The sequence below is a fragment of the Gadus chalcogrammus genome, chromosome 4 (assembly GCF_026213295.1).
Source record: "Gadus chalcogrammus isolate NIFS_2021 chromosome 4, NIFS_Gcha_1.0, whole genome shotgun sequence".
Lineage (NCBI taxonomy): Eukaryota > Metazoa > Chordata > Actinopteri > Gadiformes > Gadidae > Gadus > Gadus chalcogrammus.
The window spans coordinates 8,039,775-8,061,951 of record NC_079415.1 but is presented as its reverse complement, the minus strand read 5'-3'; the positions used below and the strand labels follow the sequence as shown (position 1 = coordinate 8,061,951).

The 22,177-nt window shown below is 45.5% G+C and overlaps 2 protein-coding genes across 3 annotated transcripts; one reads left to right on the top strand and one right to left on the bottom strand.

Moving 5' to 3' along the window:
- LOC130380514 (serine/threonine-protein phosphatase with EF-hands 2-like) lies at window positions 1-12,856 on the top strand. The gene is made up of 15 exons (XM_056587749.1): window positions 1-402; window positions 629-683; window positions 831-1,006; window positions 1,776-1,890; window positions 1,991-2,037; window positions 2,142-2,308; window positions 2,408-2,444; window positions 2,727-2,876; window positions 3,471-3,827; window positions 4,248-4,433; window positions 4,657-4,799; window positions 5,346-5,452; window positions 6,217-6,380; window positions 6,760-6,847; window positions 11,443-12,856. Exons 1-15 carry the CDS (start codon window positions 229-231, stop codon window positions 11,625-11,627), a joined length of 2,151 nt encoding a protein of 716 aa, XP_056443724.1. The 5' UTR covers window positions 1-228; the 3' UTR covers window positions 11,628-12,856.
- Window positions 12,506-22,125, bottom strand: nup54 (nucleoporin 54). 2 transcript variants are annotated; one of them, XM_056589485.1, is made up of 15 exons: window positions 21,757-22,125; window positions 21,234-21,341; window positions 20,820-20,900; window positions 20,307-20,342; window positions 19,100-19,186; window positions 18,388-18,543; window positions 18,007-18,221; window positions 16,351-16,538; window positions 15,901-16,097; window positions 15,052-15,106; window positions 14,862-14,955; window positions 14,616-14,723; window positions 14,009-14,128; window positions 13,354-13,464; window positions 12,506-13,062 (listed from the first exon to the last, which is right to left on the bottom strand). In XM_056589485.1, exons 1-15 carry the CDS (start codon window positions 21,797-21,799, stop codon window positions 12,934-12,936), a joined length of 1,728 nt encoding a protein of 575 aa, XP_056445460.1. In that variant the 5' UTR covers window positions 21,800-22,125; the 3' UTR covers window positions 12,506-12,933. The 2 variants fall into 2 exon arrangements, with proteins under 2 accessions (XP_056445460.1, XP_056445461.1); XM_056589486.1 differs by lacking the exon at window positions 20,307-20,342.
- Between the last annotated feature and the right edge of the window lie 52 nt (window positions 22,126-22,177).

The window sequence follows — 22,177 nt, the reverse complement described above, 5'->3', positions numbered from 1 at the left end:
TACAGTGAATTTAGACAGAGTTCATTAAGGAGCAGAACAGGTAGTGGGTGAGGCCGGCCTACAGGTCAGCTGCGTATATTGGAGATCGAACCGAGGACCTTATGGCTTGGAGTCACCATAGCTGCACTACACTATCCTGCTTCCTGCAACAAAACACCAAAATCCAGTTTGTGTTGTTTTTGGAGGAAGCCATCTTCAACACACAGATCAAACTACTCTTTGGTTTGCATGTTTCTCCTCCGCTCATCCATCCATCCTTCACCCTCCTCTCCAGCCATGAGGGCAGCACTTCTGATCCAGCGCTGGTACCGCCAGTACGCAGCCCGGCTGGAGATGAGACGCAGGTGCACCTGGAACATCTTCCAGTCCATCGAGTACGCAGGAGAACAGGATCAGATCAAGGTGCATTTTTCCTCAAATGATCGTCTGCCCATGAGAACCGTTGATGACATTCATGCCTGCCATGTATTCTGGCCTTCTCTCTTTATGGAAATAACGTCAGAGCTAGCATATTTTCTGCCTTATTCTTGAACCATTTAAAACACCATCTTTATCTTACTTGTATTTCCTCCAATCACACGTAGTTGATGACTGATGGTTGATTATTCATTTGCCTCATCATTCCCAGCTCTACAATTTCTTCGGCTACCTGATGGAACACTTCACTCCAGCCAGTAGTGAGAGTGAGATAATGCCCTCCATAATCCCATTCGGGTCCTCTTAGATTATTACACAGTGATCCAAGCTCCACTTTAAGCCCCCTTTCCCCCCCCCCCCCCCAACGCTGTTTGCCTCTGCCACTTCTCGCTGTCTTCCCCGTCTCTCATCAGGAAGTCTCATCTCTCATATATTCCGCGAGAACGACGTGGTCCATGACACGGAATGGGAGAGGTACTTCTGCTACAAGAGCATCGAGGTATCCCACGGTTACCACGGGCCCCACCTCACCTTCCCCATGACCTTCTGTGAGGCGTCCAAACTGGTGGAGGCCTTCAAGCACAAGCAGGTAGGTGCACTGGTGCCGGGCCTGGGATTTGAGCTGCCTCAAAGGTGACATATTATACCACCAGGTCTGAGTGTGATTAGCCGTTACAAGCCATTTTGAAAATCTGCCTCTTCTGACATCACAAGTGGGCCTGGCACCTAGATGTGAGACGGATAGATGAGCAACGTTTACTACAGTCCACTGGGTAGGCTGGTAGACTGATCTATCTAACACACATCTAGGTGGACGCGCCCACATAGGATGTCAGAAGAGGCAGATTTTCAAAACGGCTCGTAACGGCTTATCACACTGACACTTGGTGATATAATATGTCCCCTTTAAGCTGTGTGTGCAAACCCGCAGGTGTACATAGAAAGACAGATTCATCTTTTTATAATTGGTGACTATGGCTTTCGAAGTCCCATAGACACACACATTTGTAAATTTGTATTCCAGGTGAATTTGTAAAGTTCTGTTTTCTCCCATATGTAGGCGCTATAAAAATATAATTTTTTGTTTGTATTATTAGTATTATTAACCCCTTTTTCCCTATTTCTAACACAAATGATCACACCCATTATTATAGGGCTAATGTTAGTGATGTGGTTATGCAGATTTTTTTTTTTCAAGATACTGTAATTAGCCTGCTTATGTACTACAACTACAACACCTCTCTATCAATTAACCATCAATTCTTGCCATCTTCCCCGGATAACCTTTCTAATCTCTATCCCATGATCTAGCGTTTCTTGGTATTTCTGTTTTTCTTTATTTTGGTTGCTCCTAGTAGCTGCTTCATTCCCGGTACGTCCTGCAGCTTCTCGGAGAGGCTTGGAAGCTCCTGAGAATCCTACCCAACATTAATCACGTCTCCACCTGCCACTCAAAGGAGATCACTATATGTGGTACACACACAAACACACAGACACGCGTGCCTGCACACACACACATACTATGCAAATGTTTTGCCATTTCGACAGAAAAAAATAATGTGTTTTATCCTAGGTGACTTGCACGGGCAATTAGAAGATCTGTTATTAGTATTTTATAAGGTACGTACAAATGTCACCAACAAGTAGGCTAATGAAGGAATTTTTTTTTATTACACGTGGATTCCATTCTAAAATAACTTCCACTCTTTCCCTTCGTGTCGCAGAACGGCCTGCCTTCCTCGGAGAAGCCCTATGTTTTCAACGGAGACTTTGTGGACCGTGGCAAGAGTTCCATGGAGATCCTGCTCATTCTGTTTGCCTTCCTGCTGGTGTACCCCAACGGGGTCCACCTCAACAGGGGGAACCACGAGGACCACATTGTTAACCTGAGGTGGATCTGGGCCCCCTTAACCTCCGTTATGTTCACCCTCTTGATGGCCTGAAGCCGAAGCCAATCGCTTATCTATTATGGGATATTTATTTGTTGCAGATATGGATTCACCAAAGAAGTGCTTGGAAAATATAGGGTAGGTTTTTAACAACTTTTTAACGACACAACCCAGTTTTGCTGTTTATCTATCGTGATTATTGATATTGGAAATTTCTTGTATGGTTACACTTACTTGCCAATAAAGTAAATTCAGAATCTGAATCGGATACTGATTCAATTCATCTAGACATATATCTAAATATGATGTGACCCAACAACCACACACTCTGTTGGTTGTCAGTGCTCGACCGTCATCACACTGGATTGTGACCCAATTTTGGCGCCTGACCCAAAGTTTAGGAAAACACTCCTTCCATAGGTTCACGGCAAAAAGATCTTGAAGCTTCTGCAGAAGATGTTCAGCTGGCTGCCCCTGGCCACGGTGATCGATGGCAAGGTGCTGGTGGTCCACGGGGGGATTTCTGATACCACGGACCTCAACGTCATCGCCAGGATGGAAAGACACAAAGTAAACCATTCGGCAGAACCATCAGAACCTGTGAGAAGGTTCCCTGATCCATCTCTACGCACCCCAAAGAATAGTCTCATGTTTGGTCTCTTTCTGTCTGTCCATCTGTCCCTCTTTATGTCTGTCTGTCCGTCCCTCTTTATGTCCGTCTGTCCCTCTTTCTGTCTGTCCGTCTGTCCCTCTTTATGTCCGTCTGTCCCTCTTTCTGTCTGTCCGTCCGTCCCTCTTTCTGTCTGTCCGTCTGTCCCTCTTTATGTCCGTCTGTCCCTCTTTCTGTCTGTCCGTCTGTCCCTCTTTATGTCCGTCTGTCCCTCTTTCTGTCTGTCCGTCCGTCCCTCTTTATGTCCGTCTTTCCCTCTTTCTTTCTGTCCGTCTGGCCCTCTTTCTGTCTGTCCGTCTGGCCCTCTTTCCGTCTGTCCCTCTTTATGTCCGTCTGGCCCTCTTTCCGTCTGTCCCTCTTTATGTCCGTCTGGCCCTCTTTCTGTCTGTCCGTCTGTCCCTCTTTATGTCCGTCTGGCCCTTTTTCCGTCTGTCCATGTGTCTGTCCATCCATCCATCTGTTTGTCTGTACGTCCGTCAACACATTACCTACAGTACGTGTCCGCGCTTCGGCCGCCCAAGAGTAGTCGCCGGTCGGCCGGCGGCAACAGGAGAGCTCCCCGCTGCACCGAGAGAGGCGAGGAGAGGAACCACCACGGGACGGGGGCCCGGGCCCCGGCCCCGGGCCCCGGCTCCAGGCACGCCGCCCAACGGCGCTCCCTCCACTCCGGCTCGGCGGTGGAGGAGGAGCTGAGGCAGAGGCGGCAGCAGGCCGGTCTCAGCCAGTCCCTCCAGGAGCTGCGGAGGCTGGTGTCCTCCTCTTCCTCCTCGGACGAAGACGACGATGACGCTGATGACGACGACGGCTCGGACCCGCAGCCCCGGACCCCAGAACGGGACGAGTGGAAACAGGTGAGTGAGAGGAGGCAGAGGAGGGGTTGAACGCTGTGTGGTGCCAATGAAGTGATCGGGGGCCTGGTGATTTTGCCTCCCAGCTGAATGGCTGTGGTTTGGGCTGTGGGTTCGAACCCCACCCCATGTCCCCACAGGCTCCCCGTAGTCATCGTCTGAGCTAGATGCTTCTTACCATCCCCTGCTTATGAATGAAACGCAAAACTGTCTATAAATACAGAATACAAGATGATGAAAGTATCTGCTTAAAGGTCCCATGGCATGCCACCAGGTGTGGTGTGATTAGCCGCTACAAGCCGTTTTTTGAAATCTGTCCCTTATGACATCACAGGTGGGCGTGTCCACCCGGATGTTGTGGACACGCCTACACACGACCGACGACGGGACGGTCCTCTAACGATGGGGCTGTGGCCGTTTCAGATGGTGGACCTCCTGTGGAGCGACCCCATGGCCCAGGACGGCTGCCAACCCAACCAGGTGCGGGGCGGGGGCTGCTACTGGGGGCCCGACGTCACAGAGGAGGTGCTGGGGAAACACCACCTCCAGCTGCTCATCCGCTCCCACGAGTGCAAGCAGGACGGCTACGAGTTCTGCCACAACCGCCGGGTGGGTGGTGCCACAGTGTATTTAGGACAAATCCTTGTCCCTCACTACTGAGGTTCTTATGGGATTGCGACGTGCAGGGATTTTCAGAGCACTCAGGGATGCCTGTATGGTGACTGCAGGCATCGTGAAGCATAAGCTTTGGGCTTTGGGTGTTAAAGGTCCCTGGCTGTTGTCAAGCCCCCCCCTTGCTTTCTTTAGTTGCCTTCTCTTGTTTGGTACCCAGGTGCTGACGTTATTCTCAGCGTCCAACTACTACGAGGTGGGCAGCAACCGGGGCGCCTACGTCCGCATGGGGCCCGACCTGGTGCCACACTTCATCCAGTACCAGTCCAGTCAGACCTGCCGGACCCTCACCCTCAGACAGAGGTTTGGGACCACAGCTCCGCAACCAGCCTCCCACTAAATGCGCCACACTCTTTCCAGCCACTGTTGGAAGGATCGTTTGTCTTGTATCAGTGTAATAGATACTCCGACAACACTGACTATGGGACAATTTTCTCCCTGATGGTAGAATTTGAAAAGAGTGTTTTGAGCTAAGCGGAAACGCAATCACTGGAATACTTTGGAGGACTGGGAGATAAGGAAGGGCAAGGACACCGCTGGCTTGATCGGATACATGTTCTGATTGGGCTTGTGGAACTTCTGTTTACCATTTCGTCATTTTGCTGCAGACACTCCAATCCAAAGTGACAAGAAGGTGAAATGGGATGCAGGTCATTAATGAGGTTGCAGGGGGCTAGGTCACCTTGCTCAAGGATGCCTATTGGTCGAACACTGACCTTAATAACGACTAAACGATCCTGCCCCCTTAACAGACATTTCTTTATTTGACCACTATCAAAGCACTGAACACACCAAGGTGAATACGGTATGAACTACGATGCAGTACGGTTGTGTGTGTGTATTTCTCAGTATCGGGAGAACAGAGCGGTCGGCTCTCTGCGCTCTGAGGGAGCAGCTGTTTGCCCACAAGTCAGACCTCCTCGGTGCGTTCCAGCACTACGATCCTGACAACACGGGTACTCCTTTAACATCGCTCTAGAAACCGTTCAGCCGAAAAGTTCTTTGATGGTTACACTTCGAGTGAGCCTGACATCGCCTCACCAATTTTTCCAGTGCATATGGCATATGCATGAGGGGGAACCCCTCAAATTAGTCCTGAACCCCCCTTCCAAAGGGGCCTTAACAACGGACCAGGACCAAAACATCTCTGGACGGAATTGGTTACACGTACAACCATTTAGAACACATGAGGAAGTGTTACACATGAAATACCTCAACACGCGCTCCCATAACCAGCTCCTCTGTAAAGTCATTGACTCAAACACGAACCATGTGAGATCAACTGTACCACTATTAGTGATGTTGCTTCTAGTACTGCTGCTAGTACTACTTCTATTAGGACTACTACTATGAGAATACAGGGGAGATCAATAGCCTGGCTTTAACACTGTAAGGGTTAAGTGCAACTACAACAGCAATAATAACAATACTGACCATTTCCATGATCGTAATAATCTATTATGATCCTAATCCTAATGCTAATAATAGTATATAATATTTTGTAAAAGATTTTTATTTTGCACTTTAAAGTTTTTAGAGATTGCAAGTGCATTGAACAGCGAAAAATCAAAAAGCTAGAAAGAATGGTCTCCCTGCAAAACAGATGTTTCTATTCCCTGGGAGACGATATAGCCTTGATGCAGCCCTGATGCTTATTCACCGCCATCTAGTAGACGTGTAGGGAAGCAAATACGTGACGTCACTGAGGTCCGTCCACCAGGGTTGATCTCTCTGAAGCACTGGGCCAGTGCCATGGAGGAGGTGCTGAAGCTGGGTCTGCCCTGGAGGGTCCTGCGCTCACAGCTGGGCACCAGCACCCAGGACGGCATGCTGGACTACCGGGAGTGGATCCAGGACCTGGTCTTCAGCGAGCCCAAACATGAGGTCCATTGTGTGTGTGTGTGTGTGTGTGTGTGTGTGTGTGTGTGTGTGTGTGTGTGTGTGTGTGTGTGTGTGTGTTTGTCCTAGGGTTAGTGTGTGAGTGAGTGTGTGTGTGTGTGTATGTGTGTGTGTATGTATGTGGGTGTGTGTGTGTGTGTTTGCACGTGTGCGCGCGAGCGTGTGCGTGCGTGCGTGCATGTGCCTGTGCGTGTGTGCGTGTGTGTGTGTGTGTGCGTTTGTGGGTGTGTGTGCCTGCGTGCGTAATCTATTTACATGAATGACACACAAGCCTGCTGATGTTAATTGATACACAAAGAACAATACCACTGTTCTATTCATGCACCTGTGTTTAAAATGGCCATGCTGTCCCTTTAAATGTTAGCTCTCCAATGCCAGTATCCTCGAGACCATGTACAGAAACCACTCCAACCTGGAGACCATCTTCAGGATCATCGACACAGACCACTCAGGTGAGGCTAAGGGGAGTCGGTCTTCACTGATCTAAGTATGGAGCATTAAACTCCATCTAGTCAAGATCCAAAGCGACTTACTTTGAAAGGCCTGTGAGTATAGGTCAGTCTGGGTTCATTTCCCTCTGGGAGGCATACAGGTAGACTGCAACATATTGTGACTTCACCATCTGGGTTCAAGTCCCAATGGAATGACCTTGTGGCTTGGTTCTATTTTTGACCATGTTGTGCTAATCGTGTTCTCTAAAGTAGCCTACCATAGTATCTTTTGGCAAGCCGCTCTCGAAGCTATTGGATTCCATTTGTACTCTCAGTAAATATTTTGGTGAGAATCTCTCACCAATGCAACACTTCCTTTGGCACACAAGCGGAAATTCTTTCCCACAGCTACGAGTCCGTTGAGTTGATATGTTTTGTTCATGGCCTCTATTGCATAATTAATATAACAGAGTAGAGTATATTTACCACCATTTCTGGGCCATCAAATGTTTTAGCTGATGAATGTCTTCCACAGTATCTCCTACATGAGCAGACCTAACTGAGGTTCCGACCGAAGCAGAATAGATTATTTTGCATTGTCAAACCCTAGCCAATGAATCTTTGCACCTTGTCAGAACTGATTTTTTTTCAAATAGGTATGTATAAAAACTGATAATGTTATATATATATATATATATATTTTACATAATTACATTATACTTATTATAGTGCGCAATCTAACTTGAATCGTAACCTTATCAATTCATAAATGAATTAATTGTTTTTGAATTGTATACAATTATTACACTACTAAAGCAAAAACATTTTACTTGCTTGATCATTTGATAAATTATGAATAATGTAATATTAACATTACGAGCAAAAAGGTTGTATGTTATCGGCTCACTCATTTTATTATATTACTGACAAGGTATTAAATGATCAGTTGTTATTCAAAAATGTCATCACATTATCAACCAGTTAGTATGTTATCGTTTTTTATTAAAACATTGCAAGACATTATTCACGATTATCATCAGTTCTTCCAAGCCTGTATTTAACCTTAAATCCAAACTGATTATGAACTCAGCATGTTATTGAATTTATTGGGATACTACAAATCAATACAATTGCTGTTGTCAGTGCAGCATTTTAAGCTGGAAGTGGGTTCAACAATAATACAAATACGAGACATAACTTTACCTCACGTCACGTTCAGAGCCGGATTAAATAAATGGACTACACTAGGCAGACTGTATTTTTTGGGCCCCCCTCCATCGATAACCTAACCTAACCCTAACTGTACGTCCACACCAGGAGCGACCAAAGCGTCAAAGACGCTCTGGTCGCTCACAAAGTTTCGCTGCGAATTTTTCTGTTCGCTTTGGTCGCTCAAGTCGCTCATGACGTACAATTCAATTATGCAGACGCATTTAAAGGAGCCGTATGCGTTTAGTAGGCCCTACAGACAGCCATATCAAATAGTGAACTCTCCCATACACCTTGGCCATATTGCCGAGACGGTTTTGCTTGTTCGATAAAGTGCTTCGACAACAAGTAGGACAGTGATTCCCCCCAATATAAAAAAAATCCTAAAATGTAGGCTAATTACAACCGAGAACAAAAAACCCTGCGTGCTGTAGTAGTTAAAATATGTTTCACTGATCTGGATCTGCAAATCATGATCTGCACTCATTCGTCGCATTCAAAACAAATAGACGTTGGGACACATGGCTAATTTGCATACGTGCACAGGACTGGTTGGCTCCTCAAGGCAAATAATGGAACATATCTATCTATCTAGGCCTTTCTGTCTATCTATCTATCAACGCGTGTCTAGTTTTAATGTGATGTATTGTGTGTATTATCCAGTCAGACTTGTTCTGTGTGGTATTGTAGGCTACTGTCCTGTGTGGGACGAACCACCTAAATGGATTCCCGACGATTTGTGTCGTTTGGTATTAATAAAGACTTGACTATCTATCTATCTAGACTATTTAATTAAAAAATTATTCACCTCAGGCTCCGTGAATAGTGGGGAATAGAGGGATAAAAGACAAGAGATATATCCCTTGTCATTTATCCCTCGTCTTGTCGATTAGTTTGTTTATGTGACGATTTCAAATACTTTTTTGGTTTTGTTTAAAGCATGCTACACGCGATTGTTTGGTTAGATTGGTGGCATGTAGAGCAAATTATAATGATTCCCGCTTAAATACGAACGTTCTAGATGTAGCCTATAAATACTCCCGCTTATCATCACTTGATATCCAAACCACTATGGCGTTTCGATCTCTGAACTGAAAAAGGGTGGGTTCGTACAACACCGGGTGCCCAGTTACAGCCGCGATTAATACTTCAGCCGACATTTTGTTCAGTGAGTGAATAAAGGTAGATAGGAACCAAAGTGCCTGCCGATGTTCCCTGGGATCCACGCAAGCGAAGAGCGTCTACATTCCGATTGGCTGTCAGTGTTTGGTCGCTGAAGCGAATAATAGTCATTTGCATAAAGTTAAAAAGTTTTCAACTTATTTTTGACGCTCTGGTCGCTCAACTTTGGCCGCTGGTAGCGTTGGTCGCTTTGGTCGCTCTGGTCGCTCTTGCCCATAGAAAGTGAATGACTTCCGGCGATTTGGTCGCTCAATTCGCTTCTGGTGTGGACGGACAGTAACACTTACCAAAGTTACTAATAAAAGTTAATTCACATTTTACATAGCGTAGTCTTTGGTTACAAGTTGGTTATTTGTACGCCAAAATAAGTCATGTGTTGTATATTAAACAGTCTATCAGACTATTTTTTGATTTTTATTATTTATACGTTATTACACGGCTCTATTAAATGCTATTAAATTATCCTTATCTTATCCATTGCCAGTGTCATTGTTAAGGCAGTAGTCCCAGTAAATCACCAATAGGTGTCACGGTGTCAGCATTGCTATGTAAACAGAGCAAAAAAGATAAATGTAGTAAGCTATTGCATTTTGCAGAAAATCTTAATTAAATGTGTTGATTAAATTGAAAAGTTAAATAAGTAGTCAAATATACAAAGACTAATAAAATATGCAGTCAGAGAAAGTGTGCTGTAGTGGTAAAGATGTTTATTTTCATGGACAAGCATCACCTATCTTCAATTTTCCAACACTCTCATTTAGCATGCTCCACTCAGGGATAATCTTCAGCCTTCCAGCACCACAGGCCTCCATTGCAGTAGAAACACATCTTGACAGCATCATCACGATCTTGTGGAGAAATAATAAAATGTATATATAAGCTGAAAGACAGCTGTTTGAGATTTGAATATACCGGTACTTGGTTTGTTCCTCATATTTCATTTCATTATAGTAGAAAGTATAGCCCTATATTATGCATTTCATTTATATGCATTCACTTTACTTATTAAGATTTAGATTTTTAAATGGAAAACTTACATTTACAGATGCTTTCTCCTGAGTTTTGATGAGGCAAAGTCCTCTATAATGTCTTCAAAATCCAGGGAGGTTGTAAATCTATTCTCAATTGCCAACAGGGCAAAGGCATTCTGTTTTTTTTCTGTTACTGTTGCTCTCCGGTATGTTTTCACTCTTTTCATCGTAGAAAATGACGGCGCTGATGTTGACGGCGCCACAGCGTCTTCCGCTGTCTTCACAGCTGTCGGACGGCTGCCCGACAGAAACTTCTGTAAAGCCCCCCGCTGTTTCTTCTTTTGTTCCTCTTCATTTTTTTCTTTTTATGTTTTGCCGCACCCAAAAGCATCTTGAATGTTAGCCTACACAAGAAACGACCTGCCTGCTAGCTTTATTGTTCCGCTTAGTCTTGACCCGCTGACCTCCTCTCGGACTTAACTGATTGGCGTTAAAGGCACCCAGTGCAACTTTATGTAAACATTCAATGAAAAATAAACATTCAATTTCTAGTCTTTTTTACACGTAGTAAGTTTCAATAACTCCATACCATTACATATCGACATTCAAGGAGCAAAGATGAGATGTCGCTGTGTGGTGAGAACTGATAGAAAATCGTAAACAACAACAATCGCCGGTGGGGAGAAGCCATTTTTCCATTGACTGGAAGCCTGCTTTATTTATTGTAGGTTACAAAAAATAAAGAAAATGGCGGCATTGTTGTTGTTATCGATTTTCTATCAGTTCTCACCACACAACGACGTCTCATCTTTGCTGCTTGAATGTCGGTATGTAATGGTATGGAGTTATTGAAACTTACTACGTGTAAAAAAGACTAGAAATTGAATGTTTATTTTTAAGCCTCGAAAGTTGCACTGGGTGCCTTTAATGTGACGTAACGTTAAGATAAACAACGTCACTATTTTTACTTAATTAATATATATTGATATATTATCACTGAAATAAATAGTAGGCAGGACATTTGTATTGGCTATTTCATTTTTTTTTTTTATTTTTTTTTTATTATTTTTTTTTTTTACTTCTGTCTGGGCCCCCCCCCCGCCGATCAGGCCCTAGGCACGTGCCTAGTTTGCCTTTGGGTTAATCCGGCTCTGGTCACGTTTAAACTCAACACTGAAACCAGCGGCCAACCGTAACCACGACGCTCATGTTTTCAACGGGTTGAAAGTGAACAAGCGTTTTCTCCAACCTCAGGATCGCTGTCATTCGAGGAGTTCCGGCAGACCTGGAAGCTCCTGAGCGCCCATCTGAAGACGGAGGTGGACGATGACGCCATCGCCGACCTGGCCCTCAGCATTGACTTCAACAAGGACGGCAGCATCGACATCAATGAGTTCATGGAGGCCTTTCGCCTGGTGGCCCTCGCTGTCCCCTCATAGACTAGGGGGGCCCCCACCCCCAGTGGGGTATTTGTAACCCTTCATGGGCTTACAAATACATGTGTAATATATTTTAGCAGTTAAAGCAGTTGCTTAGCTTAGTTGAAGAATTTTATGAACTCAAATTATTCTTGCACTTTTTGGAATTGTGTCTCCATTGTTGAATGCACTGTATTGTATAATTGTTTGTTTGTCTCTTTTGGACAAAAGCCTAAGCTACATAAAGGAAATGTAAGTGTAATAACTGGGGCTGGAGGGGTCCCTCGCTCCAGGAATAAACACTCAATTTCAGGGGTCATCTGCATCATCATCACTTGTTTACCTACTTGCTGGAGGGATTGTGAATACCTATTCTAGCAATAATTCATGATTTGTAGTTCTCTGCCCAGTGCAAAGAACTACAAAAATTCAAAAGAGAAAATGTGTTGAACATAAGGTCGGGTTAGGGTACGGTTGGCTGTTTGGTAGTAGTGAGTGACCTAAGAGGAATGGGACTTTGTTATAATTATTGAGAACTTATTCTTAAAAAACTAGAAACTATTCATTACATACACTATTAACGATGGTCATTAAAGGGCCTAGAATCAATGCCTACCGGTCTGTCTACCTACCCACCCATGTACGCACTGCATAATACCGAAGCCTTAAACCAGGCTAGGTGGACATATTTCTAAAGTTATGCGTTTTGAGGGAGGCCTGAAGGGAGGTATAGGATTACTCTGGTTGATTTCTTCCAATTGCTTAGCCAAAGTTTTTTAACAATTAAATTATTAGCAAAGTTGTTTGGTATAAAGAGTTCATACAAACATTATGGACCCCGATATTGTATAGTCTTGGATATGCGTCACATGCAAGAAATACAGCCAAAGTTTTTGAAGGATTTTTCATTTTATTAATAAATAAAATGAAAAATAAAAATCATGGAGCTTGTCATGTTACAACTGCAATGAAAAACCTATTTACAATGAATAACATTTTGTTGTACAAACAATTGCCAAATGTCTGAAAGTATTGTTGGTGTAACTGCAATATTGTTCAGACATCTGGCCTACGTTGGGCTTTTTTCTCTAAGTATGTGGTGTGGGTTTTAAAAACCGTACTCAGTCCGTGACTACTCTGCATATTAGGGACATACCGTCTCATAAAACTCGTTCTCACATTCACGTCTCAAACAACTACGGAAACCATCATTGTAGAATTGAGTTGTGTTTCACGTGAAGGGAGTCTCGAGAACCACGGAGGCTTTGAGTGTTGGTGCATTAAGGTGTGTGTGGGGGGGAGGGGGGGGGGGAATCTGTGGGGGGTTTCAGCTGTGGAGCCCGCTCCGGATGTGCCCGCTGTCCGTCAGCCCGTGCTCTATGAGCTTGATGTCCTCCAGGTCGTCCTTGATCACACTGATCAGGTGGCCCAGGCCCTCTTGCTGCTGCTTCAGGTGCTGCACGAGGAGGACAGAGTTACGGATTCAGCCTCACTCCCTAGGCCTGAGCCTAGGGAGTGAGGCTCAGGCTCTCAGGGTGAGTCCTTCAGGGTTAGGGGTAGGGCACATGTTCTGGGATCGGCTTGTGCAAGATGCCCAACTCTAACAAAACTCAATCAGCCCAATTTATTAATCAAAACATATTCATATCCGCATTTGCTTTGGGTCAAAGTATTAAAAATGTTTTAAGGGCGTAAGTAACAGAAATGTGCATATGCATACATATTCATATTGGAGGTAAAATCTCACCTGTTTGATTTCGCGGAGAACGTCCGCGTCCACGTTATAGCGCTCCTCTGACCTCACAGCCCCAAAGTGGTTCTGCATCCGGATTTGGGACATCAGCTCATTTAACCGCCCCTTTTTGGATAAAAAAAAAACAATACAGTGGAGAAATGTATTTATATAATACGGAGCAAAACCATGCCCACATAACCTTTTATTTAAACATGAGCCTTAGTAACAAAAGTCAACAAAAGTGAACTTTACCGTCAGACCGACTGACCGTGCAACAAGTTACAAAGCAGCGCACCTGAGGAACAGGTGGAGAAGCAGGGCTTAAATAGCCTGCTTCTCCACTCATTCAGGGCTCTCCCAGCCCTGGAGCTCCTGTACGGAGAGACCGGTCCTCGTGGGTGACGGGATTCCACCCACGGGGGATAGGACCGCCGATTCCTCCCAGGTTTTTTCGTTGTATTATTTTCAGTATTAGACTTTGTTTGATTTGGGATTAAACATGCCTTTTTGGCTTTTGCCCAGTGAACTTGTGTCCTGTTTGGGAGGAGGTGGTTCACTCACCGTGCCAGGTTGCCACAATAGAACAGAGTGCATACATCCTACTGAATAGAATATTCACAGTGTTATGAGGGTAGTTCTTGTGGTTGCCACCGACACAAGCACCCACCTTGAACTGTGTGGGGGCGTTGAGTTCAGACTGGATAGTGTCCAGCTGCACCCGTAGGTGCTCCTCGTCCACCTGGATAGCGTAGCCACTCTTCCTCTGGATCTCCTGCTTAATGAGCACCTAGCAGGGGGGAAGGGAGGGCGATGATAAGGCGAGGAGTGAGGAGAAGCCAGCTGAACTCCTTTAGATAGTCAAAGTAGCTATCTGAACTAGCCAGCTGAACTCCTTTAGATAGTCAAAGTAGCTATCTGAACTAGCCAGCTGAACTCCTTTAGATAGCCAAAGTAGCTATCTGAACTAGCCAGCTGAACTCCTTTAGATAGCCAAAGTAGCTATCTGAACTAGCCGGATGAACTCCTTTAGATAGCCAAAGTAGCTATCTGAACTAGCCGGATGAACTCCTTTAGATAGCCAAAGTAGCTATCTGAACTATCCAGCTGAACTATCTGTACTAGCCGAATCAACTCTCCTTTAACTAGCCAAGGAAACCATTTGAACTACCCGGATAAATAGCCAGCAGAACTAGCCTGATGAGCTAGCATTTAGCTGTAGCTGTATGTGTATTTGTTATTGTGGTGAACCCGATATCCAGGCGAGGATTCTCTACCTGCAGGACTCTGTGAGACAGATCCATCAGCTTCCTTTTGTACTGGGCTATCTTGGCCACCGTTGTCGCCTGGTTCTTCTGCAGGTCACTGATGTCCCCGGAGATGATCTGAGATGGGTGGACACACGGGTGATACAGAAGGTCATTTTGTGTACGAGTGAGAGAAAGAGAAGGAGGGGAAAGGAACAGGGTTTTATTGGGGCGTGGTCGCTGGGGATGGTACGGTGGTCTGGGATCTCCACTCACATCAACCCTGGTTTGGTGCTGCTTGGTCATCTGCTCCTGGATCTTAAGTCTCCGGAGCAGCTCTTTGAACCCCACCATGGGCACCGGGATCAGCCTGCAGGGGGGGGGGGGGGGAAGAGGAGGTCAGGACCCGGTTGGGTACACTGGTTTATAAATAGGTCCCAGTCTCTGTGCTGCGAACCCAACCTACTTCTCCGGTTCGGGGTTGTCCACCTTGGCCTGCTCCCATATGATGGGATCCACGCCTGAGAATGACAAGTAGAAACACATGGCGTTCACTTGACGGAACAAAGCTCTACTATTCAGTTCTTTTTTTTAATGAAATGACAGGCGGAGAAATAAAAGACAAAAAGAGAGATAGGCAAAGACAGTGAGACAGGAAGAAAGACAAACGTACGGAGAGACAGACACGCAGGCCTTTCACACATGAACTGATTAACTCCAGGGAATCAGGCCCCAAGATGAGTAGGAGTTACACGTTCACACATGGAACGCACAACGGGAGAAAAGGCGCGTCAGACGTGTTCCCACATATGGGAGATGCTCTGTATACATCGGGCGAGGGGTGGTGCCTGGGTAGAGCGTGTAGGAGGCAGGCCGTGACGCACACCGTAGGCAGCATAGTCGCAGTGTTTTCTTTACAACACGTCAAAGATGGCGGACGGGGCTACCAACTCTCTTTTTGCGGTGACATCAGAAGAAAAGTGGAAAGCAGACAGAAGTTGGAACGAGGGAAGAAGCAACGTCAGTAACACGCCAACTCGCTCGTTGTGAATTCTCTCTGGCTCTAAGATTCTTTGGACTTTACACTAGGGGACCTGGTGTGTTCAACGCGAGCCCTGCCGTGTATTATCCGGAGAAGGTCAGACGTACGGTGCATCTGTGAAAGGCCCGACAGTGAGAATGAGAAAGACAAACTGGGAGAGAGAGAGAGAGAGACACACATCCAGAGAGACTGAATGAGACAGAAAGATAGAAAAGGAGAGAGACACATACAGCGAGAAACAAGTCCACGCAGAAAGAGACTCGGGAGACCGACCTGCGGGCGCGTTCTGCAGCAGCTGTTTGAGCTGGGTCTGGGAGAGCTCCGTGCGTGTCACCGACATGAGGACCCCTATCTGGGCCAGCTGGGCCTTGACGTTGGCCTGCTCCACGAAGCTGTACAGCGTGCTGGCCGCGATGCGCTTGGACGTGCCGTTGGGGGAGCGCTCCACCACGTACACAATCACCTCCGTCCTGGTGAGGGATAAATAAGGTTCAGTCCTCAGAAAATGCATTTTAAGTGAGGCACTTATAGTTGGTGTAGAATGAGGAATGCAAGCATTAAAAATCACGGGGGGGGGTCATGAGAAAGGAGGGCATCAACAAGCCAACCCAAGGTCTTCCGGACGGTATAAACTGCTCCATTTACATCCATTTCTCCCCACAAATTGTATCCCCCATTTCCCGTATTTATTGTTCCAGAACGTGTGTGAAAACCAATTCTCACTGGTCGTCGGGCAGGGCCTTGACCCCCTCCACGTTGACGGACAGCGACTGGTTGCTGCCCAGCAGCTTGAAGAGGGACTCCACCAGGTGCTGCTGCTGGGCGCGCACGTCCGCCTCCCTCTTGTTGAGGCACAGGGCCACCAGGCCGTCCTCGTCCTTGTTACCGGGGATGCAGCTGTAGCCCACCGCCTGCACGGCAGAGACACACACACACACACAGTGTTTTAAAGTACCACCCCATAGGCACACTGCATACAAGTATACGTAAATGCTTTTAATAATAATAATAATAATAATAATAATAATAATAATAATAAAAACTAGCATTTCCACATCATTTGAAATCACTTTCTATCCAAAGCCAACCCAGAAAGCTTTCAGCTGGGAGTTGAATCCACAAGACGCTACACTATCTCCTCAACCCATCCAAGCCCCTCCTCTGACTGTTCAGTAACAACACGTGCTTATAAGCCTTCAATGCGGGCCGGGATTCCAACAACCACCATCAATAGATCATCCTGTGCTACAAAACAGAAGAGGGAAACCACACCCGACAGACTTAAGGCCCCTCATGCCGTAAAAGTCTTAACAGCTGGGGTAGGGGGATTTCTTTGATGGGTTAACAGTAGGGATGGGCGTGACGAATCGAGTACTCCTCGTTACAAATGAACTCGGTTGGTGGACAGGCAAACTCGAGTTTGCATATACACACACAAACAAAGTTTTCTGAAGCAAATGTATCAATTTTCTGTGCGGCTCCACTAACGCATGCCGTGGGCACAAAGCAAATGAAATGTATCAAATTTCTGTGTGGCGTGTTCCGTGGCGTGTGCAGGCACGCCAGAATTCAAAAAGTTAAGAGATGGCGGTTAAAGCAAAGCGCATCGAAGAATTTAAATACTTTAAAGAAATAGGAGATCATAAGGTGAAATGTAAAATATGCCAAGCGAAATCGAGCTACCAGAGTACTACAAGTACTATGCGGCCACATATGCTCATGAAACGAGTTCGGGAAAGCAGACCCGCAGCAACCAAGTGTGTCGGCTATTTTCACCGCCGCAAGACGCGTGTGTAATCCCGGCCGTGTAGAGAAGGTCACAACGCTGAGTATTTCCATAGTCCATTTGCTGCCGTTTTATTTGCAGCTTTAAATTATTTGCAATGGTTAGGCTACTTGTTTTGTTTTTTGTTTTTTTTAAACCGTTACAGGCCTTGGTTCGACGTGATTTAAATTGTGAGACGCATATTTATTTTTGTAAGGAAAATGTGTTTTGAACGTTTGCAAAAATAAATAATGATTACTCTGACAACTCTGACTGTTTTGATGGAGAGCATTACATGTTTGGTTGGTAATATTGCCGTTCATCATTAGGCCTATTCCTGCTGCAGATGTGTTGCATTCTAAAAATAGATTTGATTAAACGAGTACTCGATTGATCCTCGAGGAATTCCGTCGATCACTCGAGTTTGGAATTTACTACTCGTGCCCATCCCTAGTTAACAAGGGTCACCGTGCATTTTTGCTTTTGCATTGCTGAGAGGGCTTCAACACAAACTCCGAGGATGCCCGTCCCATGTTTCACCCTGCAAATGTTTTTGAGTGCGATCCACACCTTTACAAGCACCCATCTTCTCCAGTCGCCCCGCCCCGCCGTACCTTGAACCTGCAGAAGGGGTTCTCTAGGTTGAAGTCAACGGCCGGCGTGCTGTTACTGTAGTAGCCCTTGCCCGTGCCCCAGTAGGCCTGCAGCTGGTTCCACTTGGCCAGGATGGCGTCCCTCTCGTCCCCCAGCAGAGTGGGTGCCGACAGGGCCGTCACCTGCTGGTAGAGCTGGGCCTGCCCGTGCTGGGGCTGCTGGCCAAACAGACCACCTGAGAGGAGAGGAGAGGAGAGGAGAGGAGAGGAGAGGAGAGGAGAGGAGAGGAGAGGAGAGGAGAGAGAGAGAGATGAGTAGGACAGTTAGTCACCGTGAAGTGCCGCATTCATTCCTCCCCCCCCCCCCCCCCCCCCCCCCCTATTCTCAGTGTTGTCTCTCACCTTGCTGCGGCTGAGCAGCCTGGATGTTGAAGCCCCCGAACCCACCCAGACCGCCCCCTAACGCAGCCCCGAATCCCCCCACCCCGGGGGCGGTGGCCGCCCCCAGTCCAGTGGGGAACCCAAAGCCCTTGTTCTGGGTGTTTCCGAAGAGGCCCCCTGGGAGGGCAGAAGAGGAGGAATTGTTCAGAAAAAACGAAAGTCACATGATGGTAACACGATTTCAACACTTTTTTGTGACGCTTGACCTCATCGTTCCGTATCAGTAGTGGTTAAAGAAGAGTTTAGGGAATGAGAGGAAGGGAGTAGGGAGACATCTTGTGGCGGTAGGATGGGACGCTCATTACAAAAAGAAAAGCAGAAGTACATAGTTCCGATAAGTCGCAATAAAAACAGACACGTTAGACTTTCTCAGAAGTTACCAATATTCCAGATTTGAACTGAAATAATTACCAAATCTTCCCAAGACAAGGAATTTACTCTACCTGTTTTGAACACTGATTGATATGGAAACGTGTTATTTTCCATAACTTCATGCCAGATAACAGAACCCCTACCCAGCCAGCCGCCCAAGAAGACACCCCCCTCTCAGACGCATAGCACATTAACAAAGATGTTTCTCATAGGTTAACAAGCCCTAAGAGTGCGGGGAAAAACAGGTTTCATTGCCAATTCAAATCCATTTAGTCCTGGTTGGAGCAGGCGGGAGCCCTACCTGTGGTGCTAGCGGGTGTAGCGAAGCTAAAGGTGGAGCCTGGCACGGCAGCAGCGGTGGTCGTGGCTCCAAAGCCCCCGAAGGCCCCTGAGCAATACACAAGGTGTTTAGAAAAACCTCCCGAAACAAACAGTGCATGCATGTAGTACACGTGGACCGATGGGGAGAGATGAGGAAGAAAGGAGAACTAGTACCTTAACCTTACACTAACCTAAAAATAACCTAAGAGTAGATCATAGAAGGCTGCAAAGCTGGGCGTTCTGATACAGTGTGGGCTGTATCAGAATATTCACTGCAACAGAGTAGTTCCGATCAATGCATTTTGTTTATGATCATATTGTTGCCAGAAAAACAAAGCAATATTAAGGCCTACACAGAGATCTCCTATTACTCGCTTAAAAGGAACAGAAAAATAGTAACATTACAAATCTAAACTATACTGTATATTAAATGGATAGCAGACCTCCCAATACCAGACCAATGGTAGGGAAGCCAGGTTAATATTAAGGTGACTTAAAGTGCAAGTGATTCCGAACACTGATATTTAAAATATAGTTTGCACAGAGTTCTAGGACGAAGGGGGGGGCGTTATCCCCATGGTTACGACAATCTACTTTGTGATTATTCAAAAAAAAAAAAAAACTGCACTACTGGCTGAACTGCACTACATACCGTGACACCAAAGACATTACATTTACATTTAGGCTTTATCCAAAGCGACTTACAATAAGTACATTTGTCATAAGAAGTGAAACGATACATTGCTGTGTCGGTACAGTAAAGATGTTCATAGAACCAAGTGCAAGTACTAACCATCGCTAGGCTAACCCATTCCCCGTGTACAGCAGTGATAGCATTTACTGCAGATGCTACACAATTAAGTACTACGAAAGTGCAATGTAGATTAAGTGTGTACAATAAGTGCGTACATTAAGTGCCAGGACGTACAACATACAATGGTGGCCGGAAGGTACCGCCCAGAAAGAGCGCAACACAACCACAAACACCTCATCACTATGTGTTGAAAAAACTTCAAACACACGTCAATGTTATGAAAATTATGGACGTGGATGTGCACACAGATACTGATTAAATTAGGAAATTTTTAAGGGGGCCACTACCTGTGCTAGCCAGGCTATTACCAACATTGATAACAGTGCCAGTGGTGGTAGCTGGACTAAAGCATGCAACACCCCCCTAAACCCACCAGCAGTGGGGTTTGCTGCTCCAAGACCCCCAAACCCTGCAGCCATTGGAGGGCAGGCAGCCAGAGACAGACGGAGAGAGAGGGCGACATGAAGAGGTTAGGGTAAGAAAAACAAATCATGCAATCTTGAAGAAACTTTATGAAAAAAATAAACTCTTCATTTCACTTGATATGGGCATGCATCTTTAAGTTACTTGTAAAAAGCACAATCTCAAAGCAACTGAATGTTGACCATTATCGGACACACACACACACACACACACACACACACACACACACACACACACACACACACACACACACACACACACACACACACACACACACACACACACACACACTAGATAATAGAAGATACACAGGACACATTTAGCATTACTTTGTGAAAACCATTACGAATTCTAACAAAGCGACGGATATAACTCCCGTTATATCCAAAAAGGGCACCTAACTGGACTAATATCTACAGCTATCCTTGGCTTGGTCATGTACATGTCCGTATGTAGGTCTTACCTGTTGCGGCCGAGCTAAACCCAAATCCTGGAGCTGCTGCAGCAGTTGTGGCTGCAGCCCCAAATCCAGGGGCGGTCAGGGCTGTGACAGAGGCAACAAAGAGGCACAAAATGTGCAGTCAGACTCAATGGCACTTGATACACCATATGCCTTGACCTCGTTCCAAATAATAGGCTGCTACAGCACAGGAAGATCGTCTTAGAAGTAGTGCTGGCCAAACTGAAAGCACTATCATTTCCTGAGAATACATATTACAAATAAACAACATAGTACAAATGAAGACTATTTGGTTAGGACTTTTAGAAGATGTGGACAGGACAAGTGATGCTCCAAATAGACGACCAAAATAGACGACATAGCACTATTTGTGTAGGACTTTAAGGAGATGTGGACAGGACTAAGTGTTGTTCTTACTACCAAATCCAGAGGCGGCAGTGGTTGTGGTGGCAGGGGCGCCAAAGCCAAATGCTGAGGATGCTGTGGTTTTGGCACCAAATGAACCAAATGAAAATCCAGTCGTGCCTTTATGATAGAATACAACATTTAATATGGGATGTCATGATATGGGTAGTGTAAATTATAAACGGAACAAAATCGCCATGTGGCTTAAAACCATCAGTTGTGGCTGTACACATGCAGCCGTTAATAAATCGAACAATGTGATCTAAAAACGATTACTTTCACCACTTAGAAAACTGTTACGAACGCTTCAAATACGAAATCAAATGAGATAATCTATAGACTCTATACTAAGCTTATGGGATGTGGTTCATCTTTTATACTGCTAACGTTAGCTGAGGAACAACAGCAGGCTACATGTCTGTGATCTTTCTCTGTTGATTCAACAACGGCGGACAAATTTTGGTCCATGAATTCAGAATACATAGCAATGCTTAATAATCGAAACGAAAGCCACATTTGGAGTTAAAAGTCTTACTGGCAGCAGGATTGGTGGGGGCGCCTCCGAAATTGAACGCCATGTTTAGGTTTGCCCTCCTATCATGTCCGTCCGACTATAAAATGCGGTAACAGTTGAAAGGTTCCGTGAGGATAATCTAGAGATGAAATCGCATGAACATATTTGGGGTCCAATATACACACAAATAAATAAATGTTCTTGAATTTATGTTAATGCTGACCATATATATTTGTATTACTAATTTTTGGATGACGAACTGTTGAATCAAAACCACATATTCCTGGTTATAACCGAGTTATTATAACTAGCACGCACGCTTTATAAGTCCCGTTATCAGTAATGGAGCATTAAATGACTACATATTATGGCACTCCTTAACGCAAGTGTTAATTACTTGCTTATGTTAATATGCGATGAGGCTACATCATAAAAACTAGCA

Excerpts from the sequence above, each read along its gene's own strand:
- nup54 (XM_056589485.1), bottom strand. The coding sequence starts at position 21,799 with ATGGCGTTCAATTTCGGAGGCGCCCCCACCAATCCTGCTGCCA. Across the intron at positions 16,539-18,006 it reads ACCCCTTCTGCAGGTTCAAG|GCGGTGGGCTACAGCTGCAT; the intron begins GTACGGCGGGGC and ends TCTGCCGTGCAG. Across the intron at positions 14,129-14,615 it reads TGTCTCACAGAGTCCTGCAG|GTGCTCATTAAGCAGGAGAT; the intron begins GTAGAGAATCCT and ends CCCCCCTGCTAG.
- LOC130380514 (XM_056587749.1), top strand. The coding sequence starts at position 229 with ATGTTTCTCCTCCGCTCATCCATCCATCCTTCACCCTCCTCTCCAGCC. Across the intron at positions 2,309-2,407 it reads GACCACATTGTTAACCTGAG|ATATGGATTCACCAAAGAAG; the intron begins GTGGATCTGGGC and ends TATTTGTTGCAG. Across the intron at positions 6,848-11,442 it reads CATCGACACAGACCACTCAG|GATCGCTGTCATTCGAGGAG; the intron begins GTGAGGCTAAGG and ends CTCCAACCTCAG.